Below are 24,071 nucleotides of genomic sequence, written 5' to 3' on the forward strand. Positions count from 1 at the left end.
CTACCAGATGCCCCAGAAAATGCCGGGGCAGAGCCTGCAGGGTGGGCTGCACCTCATTTGGAAACGCCGTGCGTCCACAGGCCCCGCTGCCCACCCTGCCCAGCCACACTTCCACGCTGTGCCAGCCCGGACCGAGATGCAGACACAGACAGCTAGCTGTCCGCCGCTGCCGCCATCTGCTTCAAAGCCCTGGTCTCACTGTGGCCTGGCTGGCCTGGGGGGCGGACCCACCACCCAGACCACATGAAATGGGCTAGCAGGCTTCTCAGGAGGACCCCACGGTGGGTGCCTCTGCCAGGCAGCTCAAGACAGCCGGCTCCTGGCTGTGAGATAGCAGGCTGGGTGGCTTGGCCCATGTCCCTGTAAAGCCACCTTCAGAAACACCCCAAGGCCAGGGACTAGACAGCAGAACTGCTGGACCCGGAAATGGACCCGCCTCACAGCAGAGAGCTGCTCACAAGACCAGAGGCGGCAGCCGGCCCCTTCTCCAGAAAGGACCGAGGCCCACAGTGCCTCCTGCATGGGCAGCGAGAGGCCTCCTCTCGACGGGTGGCACCTGTGCCCTCCTGAGTCCCGTCCAGTGACCACCCCGGCTGCCCAGTGGGCCCAGGAGCAGCCCTTGGCCCTGGCCAGATAGGCGGCCAGCGTTGTGTCAGGAAAGCCCTGAGTCATAGCGGGCTCTCCTCTCCGTGGGCAGCCCCCACACTGGTGCTCCTGGTCACGCAGCAGGTGGTCACCTCAGCTGAGTGGCCACCCCCAGCTTGAGCCAGGCTCCTGACGTCTGCTTCCCTTCCTTCGGTCCTGTGACCTCAGGCCTGGCCCATCCCAGGAGCCGCCTGGGGTTCCCAGGGGCTCCATTCTCTACACAAGAGCACCCCCCAGAAAGAGTAGCAACGGGGAGGCTCAGAGCAGGGCCCTCGGCCGCGCATGACGAAGAACTGGGGGGTCGGCCGGCAAAGGCTGAGTGGGAGCCCCTCCTTCTGCTCAGGGACAGGGTGGCCCGCGCTGTCCACATATGGCCCTCAGGCCCTGGACGTCCAGCCCGGCCCGTGTGCACAGGCGTGGACCACGCGTTCCCACACTGCACGCAAGATCAGAGCTGGCTCGCTGTGCACACAGTGCCCGGGGCCTGTGCTTTGGTCAGCAGTGCCCAAGGGAGTCAGGGCCGCAGCCCCGAGCCCATCACACCAGGCAGGTCACTGCAGCGAGGGCCAAGGCCTCATGCGGGGCGTGAGGCCTCGTGCGGGACGCGCAGGCCCCTCTCGGGCCCGTCGCTCGCTGTGCCCACGTGAACGGACAGGGCTCCTCTCACTGACACACGAGCAGCCCCAGCTCTTCAGGCGCGGCGCCTGAGCTCCCGTCGCGGGCCGGCCGGCACTGGGAGGACCCAGGGGGGCGCACGTACTCTGTCTCGGAGAGCTCCAGGTCGGACACCGCCGGCACGGCGCTCAGCACGGGCGTGCACGCTGGCCTGACGCAGCAGCGCCCCCGCTGGATGACCTCCTGCACATACCTAGGGAACAACGCGCAGTGAGCCGCCGCCCGGGCCGGGCCTCCAGCAGCGCTCAGCTCAGCCACGCTCCACAGCAAAGAGGAGGCGCCTGCACGGGGCCGGCAGGACGGCAGGACAGCAGGCCCTCGTGGTTGTGGAGCTGGAGGTCAGGGCTCCGTCACAGCAGGCGGGACGCCAGCGCTTCCGCCCACTAGGTCTTCATCAGGCAGACCTCGGGCTCCTGAAACCCACAGGCGCCTGCCGCTCCATGCACTCAGAGGAGCCTTCGCCTCTGGAGGGGAGCAGGCCCCGACCTGGCCCTGCAGCTCAGTCGCTGCCAGCTGAAGAGAGCTCACCGCCCACCGCTCCTGTCCCAGGGCCATCCACCTCGGGTGCGACGCTCTGTGGCCCTGACGTGACTTCTATTTTGACCGCCCTGGGTGGGGTCACCCCAAGAGGAGGATCCAGCGGACCTCTGCTCTGGGGTCTTTGCTGTCTACAAAAGGCGCACATGTTCTGGACCGACCAGTGTGGAGCGCCCAAGCCGCCCCTGTGGCTCAGCTGTGTCACAGCCAGACAGGACCTGCCACTGGGCAGGGCCCGTGGGCGCTGGCGCAAAGAGCAGACCAAGGACGCAAGACCACAAGCAGGGAGCCCTGCAGGGCAGGCGCAGCAGGACGGGCCCGCTCGCCCCAGTACCCTCCCGGGCAGCCCCACTGCTGCCCTCCACCCTCCAGCTCACGGGCTGGCCCACCGGGCCTCAGGTACTGCCCTCACCCCGGGCCACGCGGACCAGCAAGACCTCAGCGCGTGACACGGCTGCTGTAAATGGGGTCACCTTCAGTGACCGGGGACACGCATGGGCCTCCCGCGGGGCGGTGGGCTGGGGCGGGTCTGCACCCGGGCGCCGGCTTCCCCAGAGCAGCACGGACTCTGCAGCGAGGCCCGGCCCCAGGAGCCCAGCTGACTGAAGATCGGACACGGGGACCAGTAACACCCAGGACAGTGTCACCATCCGGCGACCACACTCCCGTCTCCAGGCCCTCAGAGCCCAGACCACCCGGGAAAGTGACTGCAAAGGCCCCACTGCCAGGGTCCAGCGTGGAGGGATGACCTGCCCCACGAAGGGCTGCACCGGCCCTGACAGCCACGCAGGGCACCGTGAGGAGGGCCGTAGGGCTGGGCTCTCAGCACCGAGAGTGAGACACCAGGGGTCCCCTGCGTGGCTGGGAACAATTCAGGCCCCTTCGCGGATGCGGTGGGCCTCAGCTGGCACCCGGAGCGCAGCCGCAGGCCAGCCGAGGCGCAGAAGGGCTCCCGCCCCGGATGGATGCTGTGAGGACCACGCACCTCTGCTTCGAGGGTGCCTTGCTGGCCCTCTTCTCCTCCTCCTCCAGGCGCCGGCGTGCCTCCTCCAGCTGCGTCAGGGGGTTGGGGGCAGGGTTGGGTGGCATTGTGGGGTCTTGAATGAAGAGATGCGAAGGCTGCACCGAACTCCGGAGCTGGGCACTGACCCAGGGGTGCACGGCCCCGGGGCGCTCAATGGACAGGGGCCTGGAGCTCTCGTGGGCCTGCTGCTTCTTAGCCCCGGACGACCTTCGGGGGCAACAGAAGCAGGTGAGCTGCGCCCAGGCTCTGCACAACCCCCACCCCTGACGCACGGCCTTTCTGGAGACCTGCTCTGCACTGTGCTCATCACTTTCTGAAATACAACTCATACCCTATGTGGACATTTTCTTAATGTTTCCCCACGAAGACTTCTTTTACATAAAGGTTTTTTTGTTTTTGAAAAGTATTTTGATATTAGAATAAGTGTTCTTGGGACTTCCCTGGAGGTCGGATGGCTGAGACTCCCAGCCCCCAATGCAGGGGGCCTGGGTCTGATCCCTAGTCAGAGAACTTGCTCTCACATGCCCCAACCAAGACCCAGGGCAGCCAAACAAACAAAAGCTTAACCTTTATCATTCCTTTAAAAATATAAATAAATAAGTGCTCTTTGTGAAACACTTGAAACGTTCAGGAAATTCTAAGAAAAAATATATATGACTTAGCGATAGTCACTCAGTACATTCAGCGTTATTTCCTTCCCCACTGAAAACACCTGCCATGGTTGGCATAATTCTGATCACGTGCTTTTTCCTGACTTTCCTCCACGTGATGCCACCTTCCCTGCCATCAGACACCGAGAACCTTCTACATCTGTGTGACCTGCCATCACTCAACCACTGCATGGAATTCAAGTGAAAACACTGCCTCTCTCAGCTGGACTAGAGGCCTCAGAAAGGGGGCATGTCCCCAGGAGCAAAATGAGGGAATCCCAGGAATGGCACCCTGGGGGAGAGGGCTGATTCAGCGCCTGTATGATGTGACCTGCCCCATGGGGAGGTGGACTCCTCCTAGAAGGACCCACGAGGCCCCCGACTCCTCAATTCCTGCTCTGTGCCCTGCCTCCAGGCCCACAGACCCCAGAAAGGCCTGCCTGATGGAGCCCACAGCGCACCCAGGACACTGCTTCTGGACTCGTCTTCCCACGTAAACCCTCCAGCTGGGGTGGTGCAACGGCCAAGGAGCTAGCCACCGGGACAGGTTTTGTGAGTACAAAGGGTCTGGACCCAAGAACTCAGGACCAGGCAAGTCCACAGCTGGCCGGCCCCAAAACCCAGGCCCCTGCCCACCCCACCCCCACCACGAACAGGACGGGTGATGCTGAAACCGACATGGAGCCAGGGGAGCCGGAGCAGAGGCGTGTTCTCTGGCAGTTGGGGTCAAGGAGGCCAGATCCAGAGGCTCCTCCTGGAGGGGCGGCCACAGGGCTGTAGGATCCTGCCCAGTGGGGCTGCAGCAGCTGACCCCACCACTGGGCACTCCTGCCCGGGACACTGACGTTGTCACCAATGCCCACCCCGTCATAGGGCCCACACAGGGAAGGGTTGACCTCACGCTGCCATGGGCTGGCCCTGGTCGAACAGGCACATGGCCTGCAGAGACTGCCGCCTGGCGCTGACAGCAGGCTCCAGAGCTGGCAGGGACTCAGAGGCGGGGGTGGGGGACTCAGAGGCGGGGGTGGGGGACTCAGAGGCGGGGGTGGGGGGACTCAGAGGTGGGGGTGGGGGAACTCAGAGGCGGGGGTGGGGGACTCAGAGGCGGGGGTGGGGGGACTCAGAGGCGGGGGTGGGGGGACTCAGAGGCCGGGGTGGGGGGACTCAGAGGCGGGGGTGGGGGGACTCAGAGGCGGGGGTGGGGGGACTCAGAGGCGGGGGTGGGGGGACTCAGAGCTGGTGGGGAGAGAAAGAGCCAGGGGCAGACTCAGCTGGGGGTGGGAGGACTCAGAGCCAGGGGAAAGAGGACTCAGAGCTGGGGGGAGGGGAGGACTCAGAGCTGGGGCAGGGGGGACACAGAGCTGAGGGTGGGGGACTCAGAGCCAGGGCAGGGGAGGACTGAGAGCTGGGGGTGGGGGGACTGAGAGCTGGGGGTGGGGGGACTCAGAGCCAGGGCAGGGGAGGACTGAGAGCTGGGGGTGGGGGGACTCAGAGCTGGGGGTGGGGGGACTCAGAGCCAGGGCAGGGGAGGACTGAGAGCTGGGGGTGGGGGGACTCAGAGCTGGTGGGGAGGGAAAGAGCCAGGGGCAGACTCAGCTTGGGGTGGGAGGACTCAAAGCCAGGGGGAAGAGGACTCAGAGCTGGGGGGAGGGGAGGACTCAGAGCTGGGGCAGGGGGGACACAGAGCTGGGGGGTGGGGGACTCAGAGCCAGGGCAGGGGAGGACTGAGAGCCGGGGGTGGGGGGACTCAGAGCCAGGGGTGGGGGGACTCAGAGCTGGGGGGTGGGGGGACTCAGAGCCAGGGCAGGGGAGGACTGAGAGCTGGGGGTGGGGGGGACTCAGAGCTGGGGGTGGGGGGACTCAGAGCCAGGGGTGGGGGGACTCAGAGCCAGGGGGAGGGGGATTCAGAGCCAGGGGTGGGGAACTCAGAGCCAGGGTAGGGGAGGACTGAGAGCCGGGGTGGGGGGGACTCAGAGCCAGGGGTGGGGGGTACTCAGAACCGGGGGGAGGGGGATTCAGAGCCAGGGGTGGGGGGACTCAGAGCCAAGGGTTGGGGGTTGGGGGGGACTCAGAGCTGGGGGTGGGGAGGACTCAGAGCTGGGGGTTGGGGACTCGGAGCTGGGAGCAGGGAGGACTCAGAGGTGGGGATGGGGAGGACTCAGAGCTGGGGCAAGGTGAGGACTCAGAGCCGGGGGGAGGGGAGGACTCAGAACTGGGGTGGGGGGACTCAGAGCCGGGGTGGGGGGGTGACTCAGAGCTGGGGGTTGGGGACTCGGAGCCGGGAGCAGGGAGGACTCAGAGGTGGGGATGGGGAGGACTCAGAGCTGGGGCGAGGGGAGGACTCAGAGCCAGGGGGAGGGGAGGACTCAGAACTGGGGTGGGGGGACTCAGAGCCGGGGGTTGGGGGACTCAGAGCCGGGGGGGGTGACTCAGAGCTGGGAGTTGGGGACTCAGAGCCGGGAGGACTCAGAGGCAGGGATGGGGAGGACTCAGAGCTAGGGCGAGGGGAGGACTCAGAGCCAGGGGGAGGAGAGGACTCAGAACTGGGGTAGGGGGACTCAGAGCCGGGGTGGGGGAACTCAGAGCCGGGGGGGTGGTGACTCAGCCGGGAGCCCTCACCCGTGACCCGCCTTCCGGTGCCGACTGATCTCCTTCTCGCCCTCGATGATCCACTGCATGATCTTCTGGTTCTTCTCCGCATCCTCAGACGGGCCTGGCGCCTCTGTGCTGCTGCTCTTCCCCAACTCCGCCTTCTTGGAGTTTCTCTTGGAGGTCGTGCCTGCCTTCCCGCTGCAAGAGCAAGGCCTGGTCACTTGCTACTTCAGCCAGCCCAAGCTGGATGGCTGGCTGGGACCCACAGGGCTGGGGATGACAGCCTGCAAGGGCCCTGCCTGCACGTGGGGCCTTGGCCACACTTCTGCAGGCGCGGTCGGGCTGTTTCGGGCCGACTCTGTGGACAGAAGGCGTCCAGGCAGCTCGGGCCCAGCCACCTGTCCTCACCCAGACACCACCCCCGAAACGGGCCCATCCAACCCAACGGTGCTTCAGGGCTGGAGCCTCGTGGCTGTGCACCCAGGCGCGCACTCCTGCCAACCCACTCTGGCCCTGGCTTAGGGACTCCTCAGGGAAACTCTGGCCCGAGGGTGGCACGAAGGACCCTTCTCCGGGGCACACCACCTGCACTGACGTGGGCCAGGGCGGGGGATCGCCGCTCACACTCACCTGTAGGCCAGGCTGTCGCCAGTGGTAGGGGGGGCGCCCGTGCTCTCCACGTGGCTGCGGGGCTTGGCTGTGTGACCGTGCAGCTCTGGGCCCCAGGCAAAGCTGCCTGGGACCCGGCGGGCGGCCTCAGCCTCAGCCGGCTCCTTGGGCCGGGCTGCGCCGTGGTGGCCGTGGTGGTGGCCGTGTCTGTGGAGGTGCAGCCCAGCCGGGTCCAGCTTTGCCCCCAACTTGGGCGCATGCTTTCCATGCCCGGGCATGGCACCCCCCAGCACCCCAATCTTGGGCACGTGCGCGCTGTCCGGGGAGCGGTGACCGGGCCCTGGCGACTGGCAGCCAGGCGTCCTCATCACTCGCTGCACGTGCTCGTCCAGGATGCTCTCGGGGTTCTCCTCGTGCGCGTCCCGCAGCCCTGTGCAGCCCACGTCCGCGTAGCGGGAGGGGAAGTGGTGCCAGGCCGGGGCCGAGGGCAGCTTATGGCTGGCGCCCTGGGGGCCAGAGGGCATGTCGCTGTCCTCGCCTTCCTCCTCCTGCTGGGACAAGACAGCATGGCACCTCTCGGCACTGGCTGTACCGTGGAGACCCCGTGCTTGGGGACACAAAGCACAAAGGCCCGAGCCCTGAGCTGGGGACAAGGCCAGGCCAGCGAAGTGCAGGAGGGGCCGCCCGATCCAGAGTGGCCCCGAGCCCCGCGCCAGTGTGGCCGGGCTCTGGGAGGACGAAGCGGATGGGGGCTGGCCTGGGCTCCCCTCCCTGGTGCGGGGACAGGGCCACACGCCACGCAGAGGAGGGCACAGCACCAGGGCCGCACAGACCACCAGGACACCTGGCACTGCTTCCACGTTAAGCTTCTCGATGAAAATGTTTATTTTTTTCAACTGTTTTCCTATTCCTCAATTTTACTGCCGTATTTTCCATCATATTTTCCCAGGAAACACTGCCCTTATACAGAAGAGCTCCTGGTTTTTCCTTATCTTGCTACAAGTGTTAATAAATTATCACATCAAACTAGTAGAACTTCCTTTGACTCTGAGAGTTGCTGTAAGCAGACCTGTAAACGTACACATTCAATCACTTCAATACTGAAACACACAATTGACATTCACTGTCTCGTCTTATTGAGTTGCCCTGAGCAGACGCTGAGAGACTGGATGACTGAGCCACCCTGTGCTACATGAACAAGCCCCCAGGAGTCCCCACAGGACTCCACACCACTGCGGAAGTGCCTGCGGTCAGCCAGACGTGCCGCCAGCTGTGGGCAGCACGACTCAGAAACGGCACCCAAGAGGACAGGCTGGGAGACGGGGCAGACGGGGGGACACGCAGCCCTGTGGGCGAGCTGGGAGCCATCCTAGAGCGCCCCGGACTCTGGGCTCTGCACCCCCTATCGCTACCTGGACCCTGGGTTCCTGCACTCACCCTGTCCCCACCCCGACCCTGGTGCTCCGTGGTTATCAGGGGGTGGGGACTCGGGAGACCCGCACTAAGGGGCACCCAGTATTGATGCCAGTCACCCCCTCCCAGGGCAGCAGACTATAAAAAGAAACCTCCAAACACCCAGGGATCTGAGACCAGCTATTCCTAATAGCTCTGCATGCACAGAAATTCAATTTTAGGGTTTCAAAATACTACAGATTTACGTAACCCTTCAGCACTAGTTTTCATTTTCTTCTGTTCTGATTTTCCAAGCTTTACAGTAAACTTTAATTATTAAAAAATTTGTAGGACTTCCCAGGTATTCCCGTGGGTAAGAATTCACCTGCCAATCCGGGGCACACGGGTTCGATCTCTGGCCCAGGAAGATTCCACATGCCATGGAGCAACTAAGCCTGTGTGCTCCAAGTACTGGCTCCACGAGCCACAATTAGTAAGGTCCACATGCCCTAGGACGGGTGCTCCCCAACAAGAGAAACCGCTGCAGCGGGAAGCCCACGCACTGCAACAAAGAGTAGCTCCTGCTTACCACAACTAGAGAAAGCCCGCACACTGCCAGAACACCCTGCTCAACTGAAAATAATTCATTGCTTAAAAATCTGCAGTGGGAATTCCCCGCAGTCCAGCGGTTAGGACTTGGTGCTTTCACTGCAGGATTCCAGGTTAGATCCCTGGTCAGGAACTAAGATCCCACAAGCCGCAAGGCATGGCCCCAAAAATGTCTGAGCTATTACTCGTAAAAAAGGATTCTTGTTTATACCATGGTTCACACAGCTTACAAAATCACACCCGGTAACAGACTCAAGACCACACGGCCACTGCTGGGCAGTGAGCCACCCCTGGGGCGGAGGGACGCCCCTGGGAGCCGGCCGGCTACACCCCCGAGGCTGGGAGCCGGGACCCGAGGACTATGCGGGGCAGCCCTCCTGAGCCTGAGGCCCTGAGTAACTGACACCAGACGTTTGCTGGGACACGTTCAGTCACGTCAGAGAACACTGCCGGGTACAGGCCCCTGAGAGCTCGTGGGCTGCAGGCACAGCCGTCCAGCACCTGCCAGGGACGCGGTGGGAGAGCCTCAGACGCCATCAGAAGGCTGGGCCACCTGAGTGCGCCCCTCCTCCCGAAGCCACCAGCCAGGACCACACGCACACAGCCTGAGCCAAGGCCGGAAGCACGGCAGCGCATCGCGAAAGCCCAGGTCTGCACTGAAACCTGCCAGTCTGCAGGTTTCTGAAACTTCTTTCACGAAACATTACAGCTTGCCTCCTGAGCCTGTTTTAAGCACTGTTGATGGCAACACACTCAGGACAGCCTCACAGAGAGGCAGTGGTGGAGACGATGCCAGGGCACACGGCCTCCTCACACACGCGACCTGGGCTGAGTTCCGCCAACGCACTGGCACACGCATGAGTCTGGTCTGCATTTGTTCCCTTTAGGCAGCTCCCAGGAGGCAGAAACCCTCAGCTCTGACGACTAGCGTGCCCCTAACCCTGCCCGCTGGTCATGCCCTCCTGAGTAGTAATGGGCCAAGGGCCTCAGGCTGCACCTGCCCTGCCAGGAGGCCGCGCCATCGCCACATGGCGGAGGGGGAGCAGGGCACGGTCCCGCGAGGCCCCTCATGGCACACCACGGCCTGTGACCACCTCATGCTCAGGGCTGTCTCCGGTACCTCCAGAGGTCCACGGTCTGCCCCGTGATGAGATCTGCCTGCTGACTACGTGTAGGGAAGGCAGGGGAGCCTGGCCTGTGTCAGGGCCAGGCAGCTGCCCACCTGCCAGGCCCCTCACCCGCCCTGACGGCACTGCCCCCAGTGGTGGTACATGCGGCACCCCTGGAGAACGTGGAACCCGAAACAGCAGGGCCCCCCTCAGGTTCTGACAGGGTCTGGGGAGGGCTCAGGTTCTGCAGTTTAAACAGGAAGATCAGGTGATCGGTAGAGAAATAATTCCTACAAGAAAGTCACATTTTGAGTTTCAGATATTGAACAAAATACTGAGAAGAGAATGAACTCCCGCCCTGAGAGAAGGCCTGTGTGCCAGAGGCCTCGAGGCCCACAGGTCCGGGGGGCGGGGCACATGAGGGCGACGGGGGGCAGGCCTGTCACAGCACCTCTGCCCAGGGGCCCCTCGTGTGTAGAAAGACGCACGTGTGCAGCAGCCAGGATGGGAGAGCGCCACTGCAGGCAAAAAAGACAGGCATGCAGGCCCCTACAGGCAAAGAGTTAGAGCAAATAGATCGGGTGTGCTGAGACTCTCAGCTCCTGGAGTTCTATCAGAAAGGCTACTGGCCAGGAAACGAGACAGAGCTGTGTCCCAACCGCAAAGCCACTCTGCACGCAGAGGTGACTGGTCAGAGCCTCAGGCTGCCCTGCCCGAGGGAGGCCATCCGGGCTCCACGCAGCAGGGAGGGCACAGAGCAAGACGCAGGCCTCCAGCCCTGACCTGTCCGGCTGGCGGGGAGATGCCCTCCACTGCACGGAGAAGGCCGACGCCTCAGGGGCCCGCTGTGGCCCGCGCCACGGCAGCCACTCACCATGCGGACACGCTTCAGCCGCTCCTCCAGCTCCTCCTCGGCCTCCCGCGTCCGCTGCACGGCCTCCAGGCGGTGGATGAGCTCCGCCGCGAACTTCTGGGGCTCCACACGGACTTCCTTTGGCATTCGGTACGTGCGCTGTGAGGAAATGTCACAGTGAGCCCTGATACACCGTGGTGAGCAGGGCACGGTCTGCACTCTCCTCCCTGTCCCGGGCTGACCGGCAGGGGACAAGCAGACACAGCTGCCTCCTGCCTCCCACGACCATGGGTGAAGACCCTGAGGAGGCCAGGGGCTACGCCTCCTCGGGGATGGCTACTCTGGCGCCCACAGCCCAAGGCGCCCGTCCGAGGATGCCAGCCAGCCCTGGAGAAGGGCTTCATGTGACTGACCAGCCAGCTGTGCAGAAGCATCCAGCTGTGCAGACCCCTGAGGTCGGGGCTGAGCCCGGGCACCAGAAGGGCAGGCGCTCTGCAGCGCCCACCCTGCACCCAAAGGGCAGCAGTGCCCGACACTGGAGGGGGGCCCAGGCCCTGCACCCGGGACGAGTGACACAGAAGCCGGGTGCAGGGAGGAGCCAGGGAGGGAAGGGGGAGCCATGTTCAGAGAACGCAATTCCACGCGCGCCTCACAGCAGCGCGCCACACAGCTTTGGGGGCGGGTATGAGCTATAAACTGAAATCGCTTCAAATCCAAAACACTTGCAAGCAGAGCGAGAAACCCTGTGCGTAGTTACCCGGACCCTCCAAAGGACCGCGGGCCACCGCCCCTCGGGTGGGAGCAGGGTGCACGCAGGCGGACACTTACGGGAATGTGAGGTAGAGGCACCCGCCCGTTGGCCTGGACGCTCTCCTGCATCTCCCGGCGGTGCTGCCTGCGGGTCCTGTAGGGCGGGACTCCATCCCTGTCAGAGAGACACTCCTGTGAACACGCAGGGCTCAGCCACGGCCACCAGGAGCAGGCCCGCGCGGCCTGTCTCCTGAGCTGCACTGGCTGAAGACGACTTTACGTTCTTAAAAAGAACGGGACGGGTTCCTGAATCCTGCTTTCTTCCAGGATAAGACAGTAAAGCAGCATAATCTGTCAGATACTCAAATTTGTTCTCTTGACGTGAATTTTAGTTACAACCCTTCTGAAGATTGATGTAACCACAAGTCAAATCACATACTGCCTTTAAAATGACTAAGCACTTATCTGAGAAGCATGTGACTTGCTCGCCTCCTGCTCTCTGGTACCCGTCTCCCAAGGACCTGAGGGGTGGTCCCCTGACAGCCCCCAGCCTCCCGGGTCTCCTGCAGGGGGGACCCACAGTGCGGGTGGTCCCTGGCCCCTTACCTGCTTCCCACGCACGGCCCACACTGACCGCTGCTCGGCCAGCAGAGGCACCCCAGGCACACGGTACTCGGTGTGCCCCAGCCTGGCCTAGGCACACTCAGCCCAGTGCGAGGGAAGGGCGGCCCTGGTTCGGAGCAGGGCAAAGAGGCGGGGGTGCTGGGCGCCCCAGGCCTTCAGGACCCCAGCTGGGGCCACAGTGTAGCGGGCGCAGAGGTCCAGGGGGCCGGGCCTCAGGGAACAAGAGCTGCAGTGCATCTGGACGCCCTCACGTGGCTCAGGTGTCCCGAGCCCCGTGTATGAGGCTCACGTGCTCTGATCGCGCACCTAAAGTCTACGCCTGGGAGGCCAGGCGCTGTCCGTGGAGTCTGTGCCCAACGGCACTGGACTGCGAAGCCCTTCGCCAAGTGGAGGCAATGCTGAGTTGCCAACAGAAATAATTCAGATGAAACACACGATCCTATTTTTTGCCTCATATATTCAGTATATTTAAATATCTGCCACAATTTTACATTCCAAGTTCTTAACTATTCCTATATTTTTGAGTCTCAATGTAAACCAAGATGAACAGAGTATCGGGGAAATTCTTTTTGTTGTTTTAGATCTTCCCTTTAGCAAACATATGTCCTTCCCTTAGAGAGAATTAAGAGATTAATTGACATTGTAGTAACTGAGTTTTGGGGAAGAGAACAGAACGCGTGCTGTCAGCCGCTCCCGGGGGCTCTGAGGGGCACAGCTCGTTGGAACCCTTTAACACGACATTTTATATTCATGGCAGGTAGTGCTGAAACCCCAGTAATATCAAGTAAGTTGTTAAAAACATCAACATTTTCCATGAAAGAGTCAAAACAAAGAACGTAATGATGAATGCCGACTGCCCCATAGAGGCTCAACCTGGTGGGATGATGCCCCCATCTCGCGGCCCCCAACAGGAGAAGAAGGGGCTCCCGATGTGCCAGACACGGGGCTGTCAGACCAGAGCCAGACCTGGGCAGGCGGTACGAGGCGCCAGTAGACAGGACAGCCCACAAGGCAGGGCCACAGCACGGAAGGACCCAGTCACCTGCAAGGACAGGCGAGCTGGCCTTTTCCTCCTTACTGAAGCCTGTCTGACCTCCAGACACCACGCAGGGTGGGGACACAGTCCCCACAACCCGCTGACAGGGTCAGGGCGGCAGCCCACGCGCTGTAGCAGGGGTAGATGCCCACACACCTGCCGGCTCCAAGCCAGAACCTCCCTGTCGGGGCAGAGAGACAGCAAACAGTGTGTGACTGAACGCAGGCAAGCCTGACGCGCGTGGGCAGTGGAGTTGGGCCCCATGTGACCCCAGCAGGCAGACAGGCCATACCCTGGTGTGACATGGGCAGGTGTGACACCATCACACCCTGACCTGCGCCAAGGTCCCCGAAGTCACTGGCAAACCAGAGAGAAAGGTGTCAGAAACGAGCACTTTCCCCAGGGGAGGCATCCCTGGACAGGGGTTCACGCCACCCTTGAGGGTGCAGAGGCTCCTGTGGCCCTGGCCAGCCGGCCAGCACAGAGCCACACCGAGGGGACAACAGGCCCTGCCAATCGGGTGAGACAGCTTCCAGATCACAGCGGGGCGAGCACAGAGCAGACGCCTTGGGGTGGCCACCCTGGATGCACCGCACACACCAGCACCACTGAGACCAGGGCTGGGTGCCACCAGGCAGCTCTGGCAGTCTCGCCTGGAGGGAAGCAACCGAGGCTCTGGTCTGCAGGAGGGTCTCCAGGAACAGCCCCCGCGGTGCTGGGGAGGGGGCGGCGGGCACTTACACGCTGCTGTCGGTGAGGGACAGGCTGTCAGCGTCGCTGGACAGGCTCTGCTGCTCGCTGTCATTGGCGCTGGTGGCGGGGGCGAGGGCGTAACCAGAGTTGACGTAGTAGGGGTTGACGGGCTCCCGCCACGATCCACACCTGCCAATAAGGACATATGTTAGCAGCCGCCAGGCCACGTCCCCGCGCACTGATCCTCTTCAGGATCACCTGCAACACCAGCACGTGGAACAGACCCAAAGCATTCAGAAGAGACAGGGCAGAAAAAGCCTCGGGTCAGCCCTGCCCCCACCCCCGTGCTTCCGGCGAGACGGGCACCCCACGCCTCCCCTGTGCAGTTGGGCAGCCGTGCCCGTGAGCACACACGTGCTCTCTGCCAGTAACTAGAAACGGCGCCAGCTCCGCACCCCCGCCCCTACAGCGCGCTGCCGCAGACTCACTGACCCATAGAGCGCGCCCCCCTGCCCGCCCTATGCCACAGCCGTCCGCGAGGGCCCCGGCCAGGCCTCTGGGGCACAAGCCTGAGCACTGGCACAGCGCGGACGAGCGGGGGCGAGCACAAGGGCTGTGGATGTGAGAGCAGCTGCCATGCTGCCCTCCGGGACAGCAGTGCCCATCCCGCACCCCCTGGGCGGGACGCGCCACCACAGGTCACCGAACTAGCCAGAAATTGATATTAACAGTTTGCATTTCCCTGGTAGATGGTCAGCAGGGGGAGCATTGAGATGTCACTTAAGTTAATTCTTTCCTCTTTAAATGACCTGTTCATACTTTCTATTTTCTGTTGGGCGGTTTATGAGTTTCTTAGTGATTTACAGATGTCTTTAAGTATTCTTGAACTTCCCTTGTGGCTCAGCTGGTAAAACATCTGCCTGCAATGCAGGAGACCTGCATTCGATCCCTGGGTTGGGAAGATCCCCAGGAGAAGAGAAAGGCTGCCCACTCCAGTATTCTGGCCTGGAGAATTCCATGGACAGTCCATGGGGTCGCAAAGAGTCAGACACAACTGAGTGACTTTCACTTAAATATTCTCACTATTAACCTCTGGTTACATACGTGAAAATACTTCCTCCCTAAATGTCACTTCTTAACTTTGTTTATGTCGATTTGGGTATTAGAAAAGTTTACTTCTGTGAAATCAGACTTACCAATCTTTCTCCTTACAGATTTTTTTTTTGTATCTTACATAGGCCAATTTTCCTCATTTGACAATCATAAATATATCCCTCAGTTTTTCTCCAAATACTTCAATATTTTTTAAGATCTCTCCCTGAAATATGTGCATGTAAAATCCACTTACTCCTCTGCATCAAAATGGAGATCCAGCCACGAGCACTGAGCACCACACCACCACCGTGTCCTGAATCCCTGCACACCTGACCCCACACACGCCCCCCTTTCTGGAGTCTCTGTTCTGCTCATCCTGCGAAGGCCCCGCCAGTCCCTCGCAGCTGCGGCTCCCCGCACCACCTGCTCTTCCCTGAGCCCCCTGGAAGCAGCGGTGGTCAGTCCCCAAGGGTCGTGTGAAGGGGGGACGTGACGAGGAGGCCTCTGAGGGCTCTGACTGCAGCCTCCTCCTGGTCAGGGCGCTCGTGAACGGCAGCCGCACTGGCTCCGGGGACCCATGTGCTCGCTGCAGAGAAGGGAGCAGAGTGCTTCTGCATCCACGGGGCCCAGGGGGACGCCCTGGTGTGAGCCGTGGACGCTTGGGGAAAGGCCAGCCCACGCCTTGCCACCTCAGCTCGCCAGTCACACAGGACGCGTGAGCTGGGCCGGGCCAGGCAGTATCGCTGGAGAGACCCCAGCGAGCAGCCCACCTCCCCGGGGCCACGCACACAAGCAGAGTGGCCGCGGCACCTCCAGGACAGCGACAGTGCTCACGACTTGCCCTCCAGCAGGACCCGGGCTCATTACCCCACATCACGGTCCTCCTGAGCCCCCACAGCAGCCAGGTTCCCGCCAAATGAGGGTGGGCACAGGACCCAGAGGCTCCGGGGAAGGGACGGGGGCCGCCCTGGGCCCACATGCGCGCTGACGCAGAGCCCACATCTGCAGCACCACGCTCTCCCTAAATGACACTGCTATTCCTCTGGCTGTTTAAACACAAACCATCAATGCGGTCACCAACACAGCCACTGCGCTGGAATTCAGACCACGGACAGCGGAGTCGCCCCTCCGTGTCCCCCTACCTCGGGGCCAGCACCCGCAAGCCCCGGACCCTCACCTTTCCCGAGAGGGCAGGATTGAGCCCGCGACCCCAACGCCTGCGCAGGCTGCCTGCGCCCTCCTCCGACGGGGCCCAGGAAACCCAGCTTTGAGGTGACAAGCAGGGAAAACGTGGGTTCTTTCCCCAGCGTCCAGTGCTGAGCAAACCCCAGCACGGACACAGCTCCACGTCCAGACACATGGGGAAGAAAGTGCGTGGGGAGAAAGAGGAGGAGGGGCCGGCAGTGAGGCCAGCCCTCGGGACCGGTGCCGCAGGCTGCCGTGACACAGGAAGCTCTGCGAAACGTCACTCGGGGGCCACCAGCTGCTCCCCACAGGACGCCTGGAACCGGAACTCAGACGCAGGATCTAGCGAGACCTCCGGCCTCTCTGTAGCTTCCAGACCTCACGACAGAACCTGCAGGACCACTCGGCCTCTGGGGCTGAGGGCAGGACTCCACCCTCCATGCTTTCACTCGAACACTTCCCGCGTCCTTTGCTTCTGTCTCCTTCCTGAGCAGCTGCCTTCCCACGATCTGGTCTGACCGTTCTTCCTTTTAATCGCTTCTCCGGTCCTGCTGCGTTCAGTGTGGCTACAGAGTGGATCCACCGGCTCACTGCTTGCTGTCGGTCACGGCTGTTCTATTCTCCTTTGTTCCTCCTTGCCTTCTTTTGGAATACTTTCTATTTTCTGTCTCCTCCCTCTAATAAAGTAGCTCTTTCACTGTTCTTTCAATGGTTCCTTCAGGGATTACAACAGGTACCCTTGAGGCATCAAGGTCCAATTAACTGCATCCTACCTGTTTCCAGGCAACACATGGTCAGAGGTAACTCCACTCGGGAGTTCCCTGGCAGTCCAGCAGGTAAGACTCTGCACTTCCACTACAGGGGTTGCACGTTCGACCCCAGGTTGAGGAACTAACAGCCCACGTGCCACACGGAGCAGCATTAAAGAAAAAAAAAACAGAATTAACTCCACCCGCCTCCCACACACTCATGTGCTGTTGGCTTTTGGGTTTTGGATCCATGTGGTATCTTAACCCCAGGAGACATCACCAGTCTTGCTTTATCCTCCAACAGCAGCCTGGAGTCACCACGCCCTCCCCTGTCCCTCCTGCCCTGAGAGCATTTTCTAGGCCTGAAGAACACCCTTCAGTACGTCCATGAGTACAAGCACTGCAGCTGACACTTCCTCCGAGTTTGCCGGTCTGAAACTCTCTTGATTTCCCCTTTATTCCTGAAGGGTAATTTCAGTGGGCTGAAATTCACTTTCACTGCTTGGTAATCCTTTCGGTTTCTGTGGAACTTCGTAAGCTTTTGACGGGGGTGTAAACAGCACAGACTCGGTGGGACACAGTCCGGTAGCTTCTAAAACTTAAAACAGAGTTGCTGTAGGATCCAGCAATTTCCCCCCATGGTAAAAGCCAAAGGACTCAAGAGCTGGGTCTCAGGAGAGCTCTGTGCCCCCAAGCCCTGTGCAGTGACCCTCCTGGTCATCACCTCTGCAAGCCCCTCCTGGGAAGGCGAGGCTGGCCCAGCCCACACCTTCCCCACCCAGCCTCTACAGCTGGTGCCCCAGGCCAGAGCCCAGAGACCTGGGACACAGGGGCAACAGACAGACAGAGAGCAGCAGGAGGCAGAGCGCGGACCCCTCCCCTGGGCAGGAGCGGCCTTGAGAGCCATTCCGATGTCCCGAGACCCAGGCCACAGCCGCATAATGACTGTCCAGTCTTCAGACGCCCACAGCCTGTCCCGCTGGGACACTCTCAAGGGCCCAGACGGCCTCCTGTGAGATCCCGGCAGGCGCTTCCAGGAGCAGCACAGAGGCGATGCCGCCACGCTTCCAAGAACATCCTGCAGGCTGGTCCCAATGCCGGCGGCAAACCCAGGGCCTGCCAAGTTTCTACTCTAACTTCACTGTTTTCCTTTGTAATTAAGAGATGATCTCGTGGGACTCCCCTGGTGGTTCAGTGATAAAGAATCCACCTACCAATGCAGGGCATGAAGGTTCGATCCCTGGTCTGGGCTTGAACATGCCGCGGGGCAACTAAGCCTGTGCATAGCAACTACTGAAGCCCTCACGTCCTGCAGCCCGCGCTCTGCAACAAGACGCCACCGCGATGAGAAGGCCAAGCCCAACAAGTAGCGTAGCCACCACTCGCTGTAGCTAGAAAAAGCCCATGTGCCACAACCAAGACCCAGTTCAGCCAAAAGTAAGAAATTATTTTTCAAAATAGAGGTGATGAGTAGCAGAGATACTTTAGGATGATGCACATTCTATTCACACCCGTTGTCTGATCTGCGTGTGCTGGGAGGACACGCCCTTGTAGCAGGACATCTACCTGCTGTGCCATCCTCTTAGCCCTGAGCCCAGCCCCGCCCCGCCCTGACGGGTCTTCACCAGGCAGGCGTCTACAGCCTGTGATCTGTGCTGTGAGGCGGCCTCCCGGTCCCACACGCCTTTTATTTATTTTATGACCCTTTACTTATTTTTATTACCCAACTGGCACACCGCACCCACCACCATGAATGAACGCTGAATTGCACAACACGCCAAAGGGCATCAGAGTCAAGACTGAACAGTAACAACAGAAGGATCTATGCTCTGTGGAAAAGGCAGGCATGGACTGGGTGTGGTGGTCATGGACGCCACACCCCGGCCCCCCACAAGGCAGGCAGTGGAGGACCCTGGCCCCAGAGTGGCCCCCAGGGCCCATGTGCCCTCACCACTGCTTACCAGCACTTGACCGTGGGCAGGTTACTCCTGCCAAGTGGATCGACGATGGCCACCTCTTTGAAAGGGGTCCAAGCACCCTTCACGAGCACACAAGGGGATGCGGAGCACCAGACGATGCAGAAACCGCTAGACTTAGATGGGCCAGCACGTCCGGCACAGCATCCTGCACGTGGAGCGGGATGAGGCTGGGGGCTAAGGGCTGCAGGACGGAGATCCCCCCTGACTTCCTGTAAGATGCTGAACAGAGCAGATTCAAGGCGCTAAGGTCAGAACTCCATGCTCAAGGGAGACCATGCACTCCTGGCTTGAGAGATTCACGGGTCAGCGGGGGGGACTCCCTCTTTGCCACAATTCTTGTGTGCAGCTGTGAACACCAGTAACTCTTTACGATAAGCCAGCAACTCTTTACAACACCTGCTAAAGATTCGCGCTGTGAGTGACATGGGTCAGGGCCCATCTGTGCAGAGAGGAGAGACCACACAGATGCCAAGAAGATTTGAGAGGGACCCAGCTAGATCACTTCTCACTTATCCGTATTCTTCAGTTTTCCTGCACCAAATATATTTCTTACATAACTTTTGCAACGTGTCCCTGGATGTTCATTGCTGCAGAGCAGTTGAAATCTATGGAACAATATACGTGAAGAGCACGCTGAAAACTGTAAAGCACCGCAACTGGAGCTCACCAGCGCGAGCTCAAACGAGGGATGAACCGGAGCAGAAGCCCTGCTCATCTCTGCTCCGCGCAAACACCGCACGTTTACATCAGCTTTCCTCTGCACAGCAGGCTTCTCAGACATCAGCAGAAAGCCTTCAGGGCCTGGACTCACACAAATGCTTCACATCAGATCTTTAGGTTACATGGATCTGATGAAGAGGAACTCCATGTGGCAGTATTTAAAAAGTGCAACAAAAAATGTTTCACAGAATCTGTCACCATGATTTTTTTTTTTTTTTGGGTATTCATTTTAAAAAATTTTTAGTTGGAGAAGAATTGCTTTACAGTGTTGTGTTGGTTTCTGCCATACAACAACGCCAATCAGTCACACTCCCCACCCCACCCCTCTAGGTCATCAGAGAGCACCAGGCTGAGCTCCCTGTAATTAGACAGCAGCTCCCCACTAGCTGTCTGCTTTCCACATGGTCAGGTATGTGTTTGCCACCATGATTTTTAATGAGTCACTCTCACTCCAATGACGGGGTCAGCATGCATCTGGCACTAACCTCCCCTGGAGACTTCAGCCCCTCACTCCAGCTTCTGATGGCTCAAACAGAAGCTCCAAGGAACGGGCTGGTCACTCTTCACAAATGCGAATCACCACCATCAACATGCAAGAGCGACACCTCCCAACAAACTGCAGGCTGTTCAGAATAACAGACAGAGATGCTATCTGTCAGCCCCTGAGGTCTCGCAAATCCAGCTAGGGACTCCAGACATGGGCTCTTCATGAGCTCAAAATCACAGATCACGTGGCCAGCCCACACCCTCTTTACCACAGGCCTGAATCGATCCCCAATTCACAACCTAAAGCAGACGGGAGGCTGAGGGCTGCAGTTCTGAGATCGCACAGAACTCTGATGAGGAGACTAGTTCTCGGGACTGAAGCTATAAGACCAAATCAGCAATTCTGAAAACATGGCTTTTCAAAAATTAAGAACATGCACTTATGAATCTAGTCAAAATCAAAACTCTGTTCATAAAATAGTACCATTTGTTCCCTTGAAGTAATTCAGAAACCAAAAATTCCAAGCCTCTTCACTTCCTAACATCACCAGGTAACTCTCGTTGTTTGCTATTGTTTAGTCACTAAGTCATGTCTGACCTTTGCAACCCCATGGACTAGAGCCCACCAGGATCCATGGGATTTCCTAGGCAAGAATACTGGAGTGGGTTGCCATTTCCTTCTCCAGGGGATCTTCTCGACCCAGGGATCAAACCCACGTCTCCAGCGCTGCAGGCAGATTCTTTACTGCTGAGCAACCAGGGAAGCCCCAGGTAACACTCAACCTTCTCTAAGCTAACTGCGCGTCTGGCAGCCCCTAGGCCCGAAGGACACCCTTGTCTGCCTCCCCTGACTCAGCACATGAAGTCTGCCCAGAAAGTGAAAACCTGAGGGAGAACTCAGACTCTTCAGGTACTTTGCTTTTATAAGTTATTTGATTTTTCCACTGATGAAGTTTTCTTTCACAACGTTTCAAACAGATTTTCTTTTTAAAGGACTTTTACCATATCCAAATGAACCTGCCCTGACCACCTTACAAGAAAGCCCTACCAGGCAAGACACAGCCCCTGCTTCCATTGCACACAGGATGGACTCTGGACTGCTCTTACTTGCCAGACTTTTTGTTCACCACGAAAATGTGGCATCTTTATATTAACTCCAACAAACTGTACACGGCACCACAAAACTTTACATTCCAAAGCAATCAGAATTTCACAGCACCAACGTCGATGCTGGGATGTCCAACAGTGTCCCGTCACTGGCCTACCCCGGCTCTGCACCACGCCAGGCCTCATCCGGCCCCTTCAACTCTGCCATCTCCATGCCTGTGGCCCTGGGGGCTGCCTGGAAGGTGGGGCATGGCCACAACGCTGGGAAGCCAAGACCAGCAGAGTGGGAACCCCCGTGGGGCGGGAGGCCCCAGCAAAGGGGCACCTGGGGGCCTGTTCTCTGCCCCCAGGAAGAGTGTCGGTGGCATAGCTCAGACACGGCCCGTGCAGGGCGGACGCGGAGGCCAGCAGCTCACACTGAGGGAGGTGAGCCGACACGTGGCTGAACTCGTCTGCCGTGTGCGCCAAGTAACACGAGGTCCACCAGGGCCCCGAGTGTGCTTCTCATTTAGGTCACAGTGAACCCGGCCATAATCCACACAGCTGCCTCTGTCACACGGGAAGCACGGCAACAATACCTAGAGGGAGGAAGCAACAGAACCCAAACTCAACGACAACACCAGAAATGCTGCAAGTGATTGGTAAAGTCATCTTTATACCTGAAAAACGAACATATACACGATGGGTCTGGAGTTTATACTCAACATAAACCATATTCTGTGTGATGGACCTCCTTTTTTAGGTCACATACATTTCTCTAAAGAAAATTCCTACTTTACAATGTATTTAACATTGAAAATATAACAATATGTTCATATTAATTTCTATATTCATAAAGATGCTTTGGAAGGGCACACAATTATTCAGATTATTTACCTTTGAACAATATTGAGAGAGCAAATGGGGTGAGTGTGTGGACAGAGAAGGACATTTGAGCTGTATGATCCACGGAGCACTCACTCTGCCCAGAGGCAGCTAAAGGCACATCCAGAGAAACAGGGATGCCCAAGAGGACTCATCTCTTCACAGATTTTTCTTTTTTGGCTGCACTGCATGGCATGTGGATTTTAGTCCCCTGACCCGGGAGCAAACTACCACTTGCAAGACCAATGAGAAAAACAGATAGAAAGGTTTTCATATGTTTTAAGGCACAGAGGGGCTTCCCTGGCGGCTCAGTGATGAAGAACCCACCTGCAATGAGGAGACGTGGGTTCACTCTCTGGGTCAGGAAGATCCCCTGGAGAATGGAATGATCCCAGTATTCTTGCCTGGGAAATCCCATGGACAGAGGAGCCTGGCAGGCTACAGTCCACAGGGTTACAAAAGAGTTGGACTTAGTGAGTCAACAACAAGGCACAAGAGCTACCAGGGAAATGAGGTCTTAAGGGGCTAAAACATGAGAGAAAAAAGAAGAACAGATGGACAAGTCAGACACAGGGTCCCACTTTTCTCCTTGAGGTCCTCAAGCAGTGACCTCCAGGCTGAGAATGTGATAACTTCAGAACTCCTACATGGGCGTTTCAAATGCACCAAAGGTGTGGATGCTGGTGCAGACCCCAGGCCTTCAGCTGGGATCCCAGTGGCTATCCTAGAGGGATGACTGGTTCCGGCTGGTGTAAAGTGACAAGTCCCCACACTAAAGGCCAGGTAAGCCCTCACTGGAGAAAAATGTGATTGGGGTCCTCAAGTGATTTCTTAATCTGTGTCACATACAGAATCTATGTCCAGGGTTCAATAAAAACTGCCCAGCATACTAGGAGGCAGGACCAGCCAACTCAAGAACATGAAAAAAACAGACAATAGAAAAAGAACCACAAAACACCCCAATTTTAAAATACAGGACATTAAAATGCATGTGATAAACATGTTCATTAAAAGACAAGCTTCTGAGAGAGTTTGAGCAGAGAACTGAATATTAAAAAAACAAAAAGAAGAATCAAAAAAAAAAAAACAAAAAGAAGAATCAAATGAACACTAAACTTGAAAAATATAACAACTGAAGTTAAGAACTCCACAGACAGGCCTACGAGCAGACTGAAGAGAAACGAGCCAATGGTAGACAGGTCTGGAAAACATACATATGAAGCACAATGGGGGAAAAAAGACAAAAACTACTGAAAATGTTTACAAAAGAGAAAAGGTCTGGACTTCCCTGGCGGCCCAGGGTTTAGGAATCCGCCTGCCAAGGCAGGGGACGCAGATTTAATCCCGGTCTGGGACGACTCCAGAGGCCAAGGGCAGCCAGGCCCGCACCACAACCAGAGCGGCCGCTGCAGTGAGAGCCTGGGCTGCGGGCAGAGCAAGCCCGTGGAGCAAGAGACGCAGCACAGGTCTCTGAACAAGTGCAAGTTAGTCTCTTCAGTCGTGTCCGACTCTTTGCAGCCCCAGGGACAGAAGCCCACCAGGCTCCTCTGTCCATGGGATTCTCCAGGCAAGAGTACTGGAGTGGGTTGCCATTTCCTTCTCCTGGGGATCTTGCTGACCCAGAGATTGAACCCAGGTCTCCCGCACTACAGGCAGATTCTTTATCATTTGAGCCACCAGGGAAGCCCAAATAAGTAAAAGGTTTCAAAAAGTATAAAATAAATAAATAGAAATATAAGTGGGGCTCTGATCCCATAGGATCACTGACCTTGGCAGAAGAGAGCAGGGAGCTGTCTGTCTCCACCGGGACCCAGTGAGAAAAGGCCCACGCGCAAACCGCGAGGGGAATGAACAGAGGCTGCTTTGCTGCTGGTGCCTCGGCCTGGGGCCTCCAGCCTCCAGAACTATGAGAAGAGTCTGTCACCCAAGTCCCCAAGTCTACCGTATTTTGCCATGGTGACCTGAGCTGACTCACACTCGGGTAAGAAGCTGGACGTGGCCACCCTGGAAAGGCCAGGGGTCATGAGACTGCCAAACTTAGTTTTTGGCCTTTTAGCATTATTTGAATTTTTCCTTCTTTTTTTTTAA

The 24,071-nt window shown here is 58.7% G+C and overlaps 1 protein-coding gene across 4 annotated transcripts in view; it reads right to left on the bottom strand.

Annotated features, from left to right (window-relative positions):
• Window positions 1-24,071, bottom strand: part of AXIN1 (axin 1) — a 38,929-nt gene that overhangs the window by 1,566 nt on the left and 13,292 nt on the right. The window contains exons 3-9 of one of the 4 annotated variants that reach the window (XM_055561558.1): window positions 13,847-13,987; window positions 11,524-11,620; window positions 10,717-10,854; window positions 6,754-7,280; window positions 6,151-6,321; window positions 2,843-3,088; window positions 1,406-1,513 (exon numbers count right to left, since the gene is read on the bottom strand). In XM_055561558.1, coding sequence (XP_055417533.1) covers window positions 1,406-1,513; window positions 2,843-3,088; window positions 6,151-6,321; window positions 6,754-7,280; window positions 10,717-10,854; window positions 11,524-11,620; window positions 13,847-13,987 — 1,428 coding nt within the window. Of the gene's footprint in view, window positions 1-1,405; window positions 1,514-2,842; window positions 3,089-6,150; window positions 6,322-6,753; window positions 7,284-10,716; window positions 10,855-11,523; window positions 11,621-13,846; window positions 13,988-24,071 lie in introns of all 4 variants that reach the window. The other 3 variants (XM_055561557.1, XM_055561560.1, XM_055561559.1) reach the window with 3 other exon arrangements.

Source organism: Bubalus kerabau, chromosome 23 (assembly GCF_029407905.1).
Source record: "Bubalus kerabau isolate K-KA32 ecotype Philippines breed swamp buffalo chromosome 23, PCC_UOA_SB_1v2, whole genome shotgun sequence".
Taxonomy (NCBI): domain Eukaryota; kingdom Metazoa; phylum Chordata; class Mammalia; order Artiodactyla; family Bovidae; genus Bubalus; species Bubalus kerabau.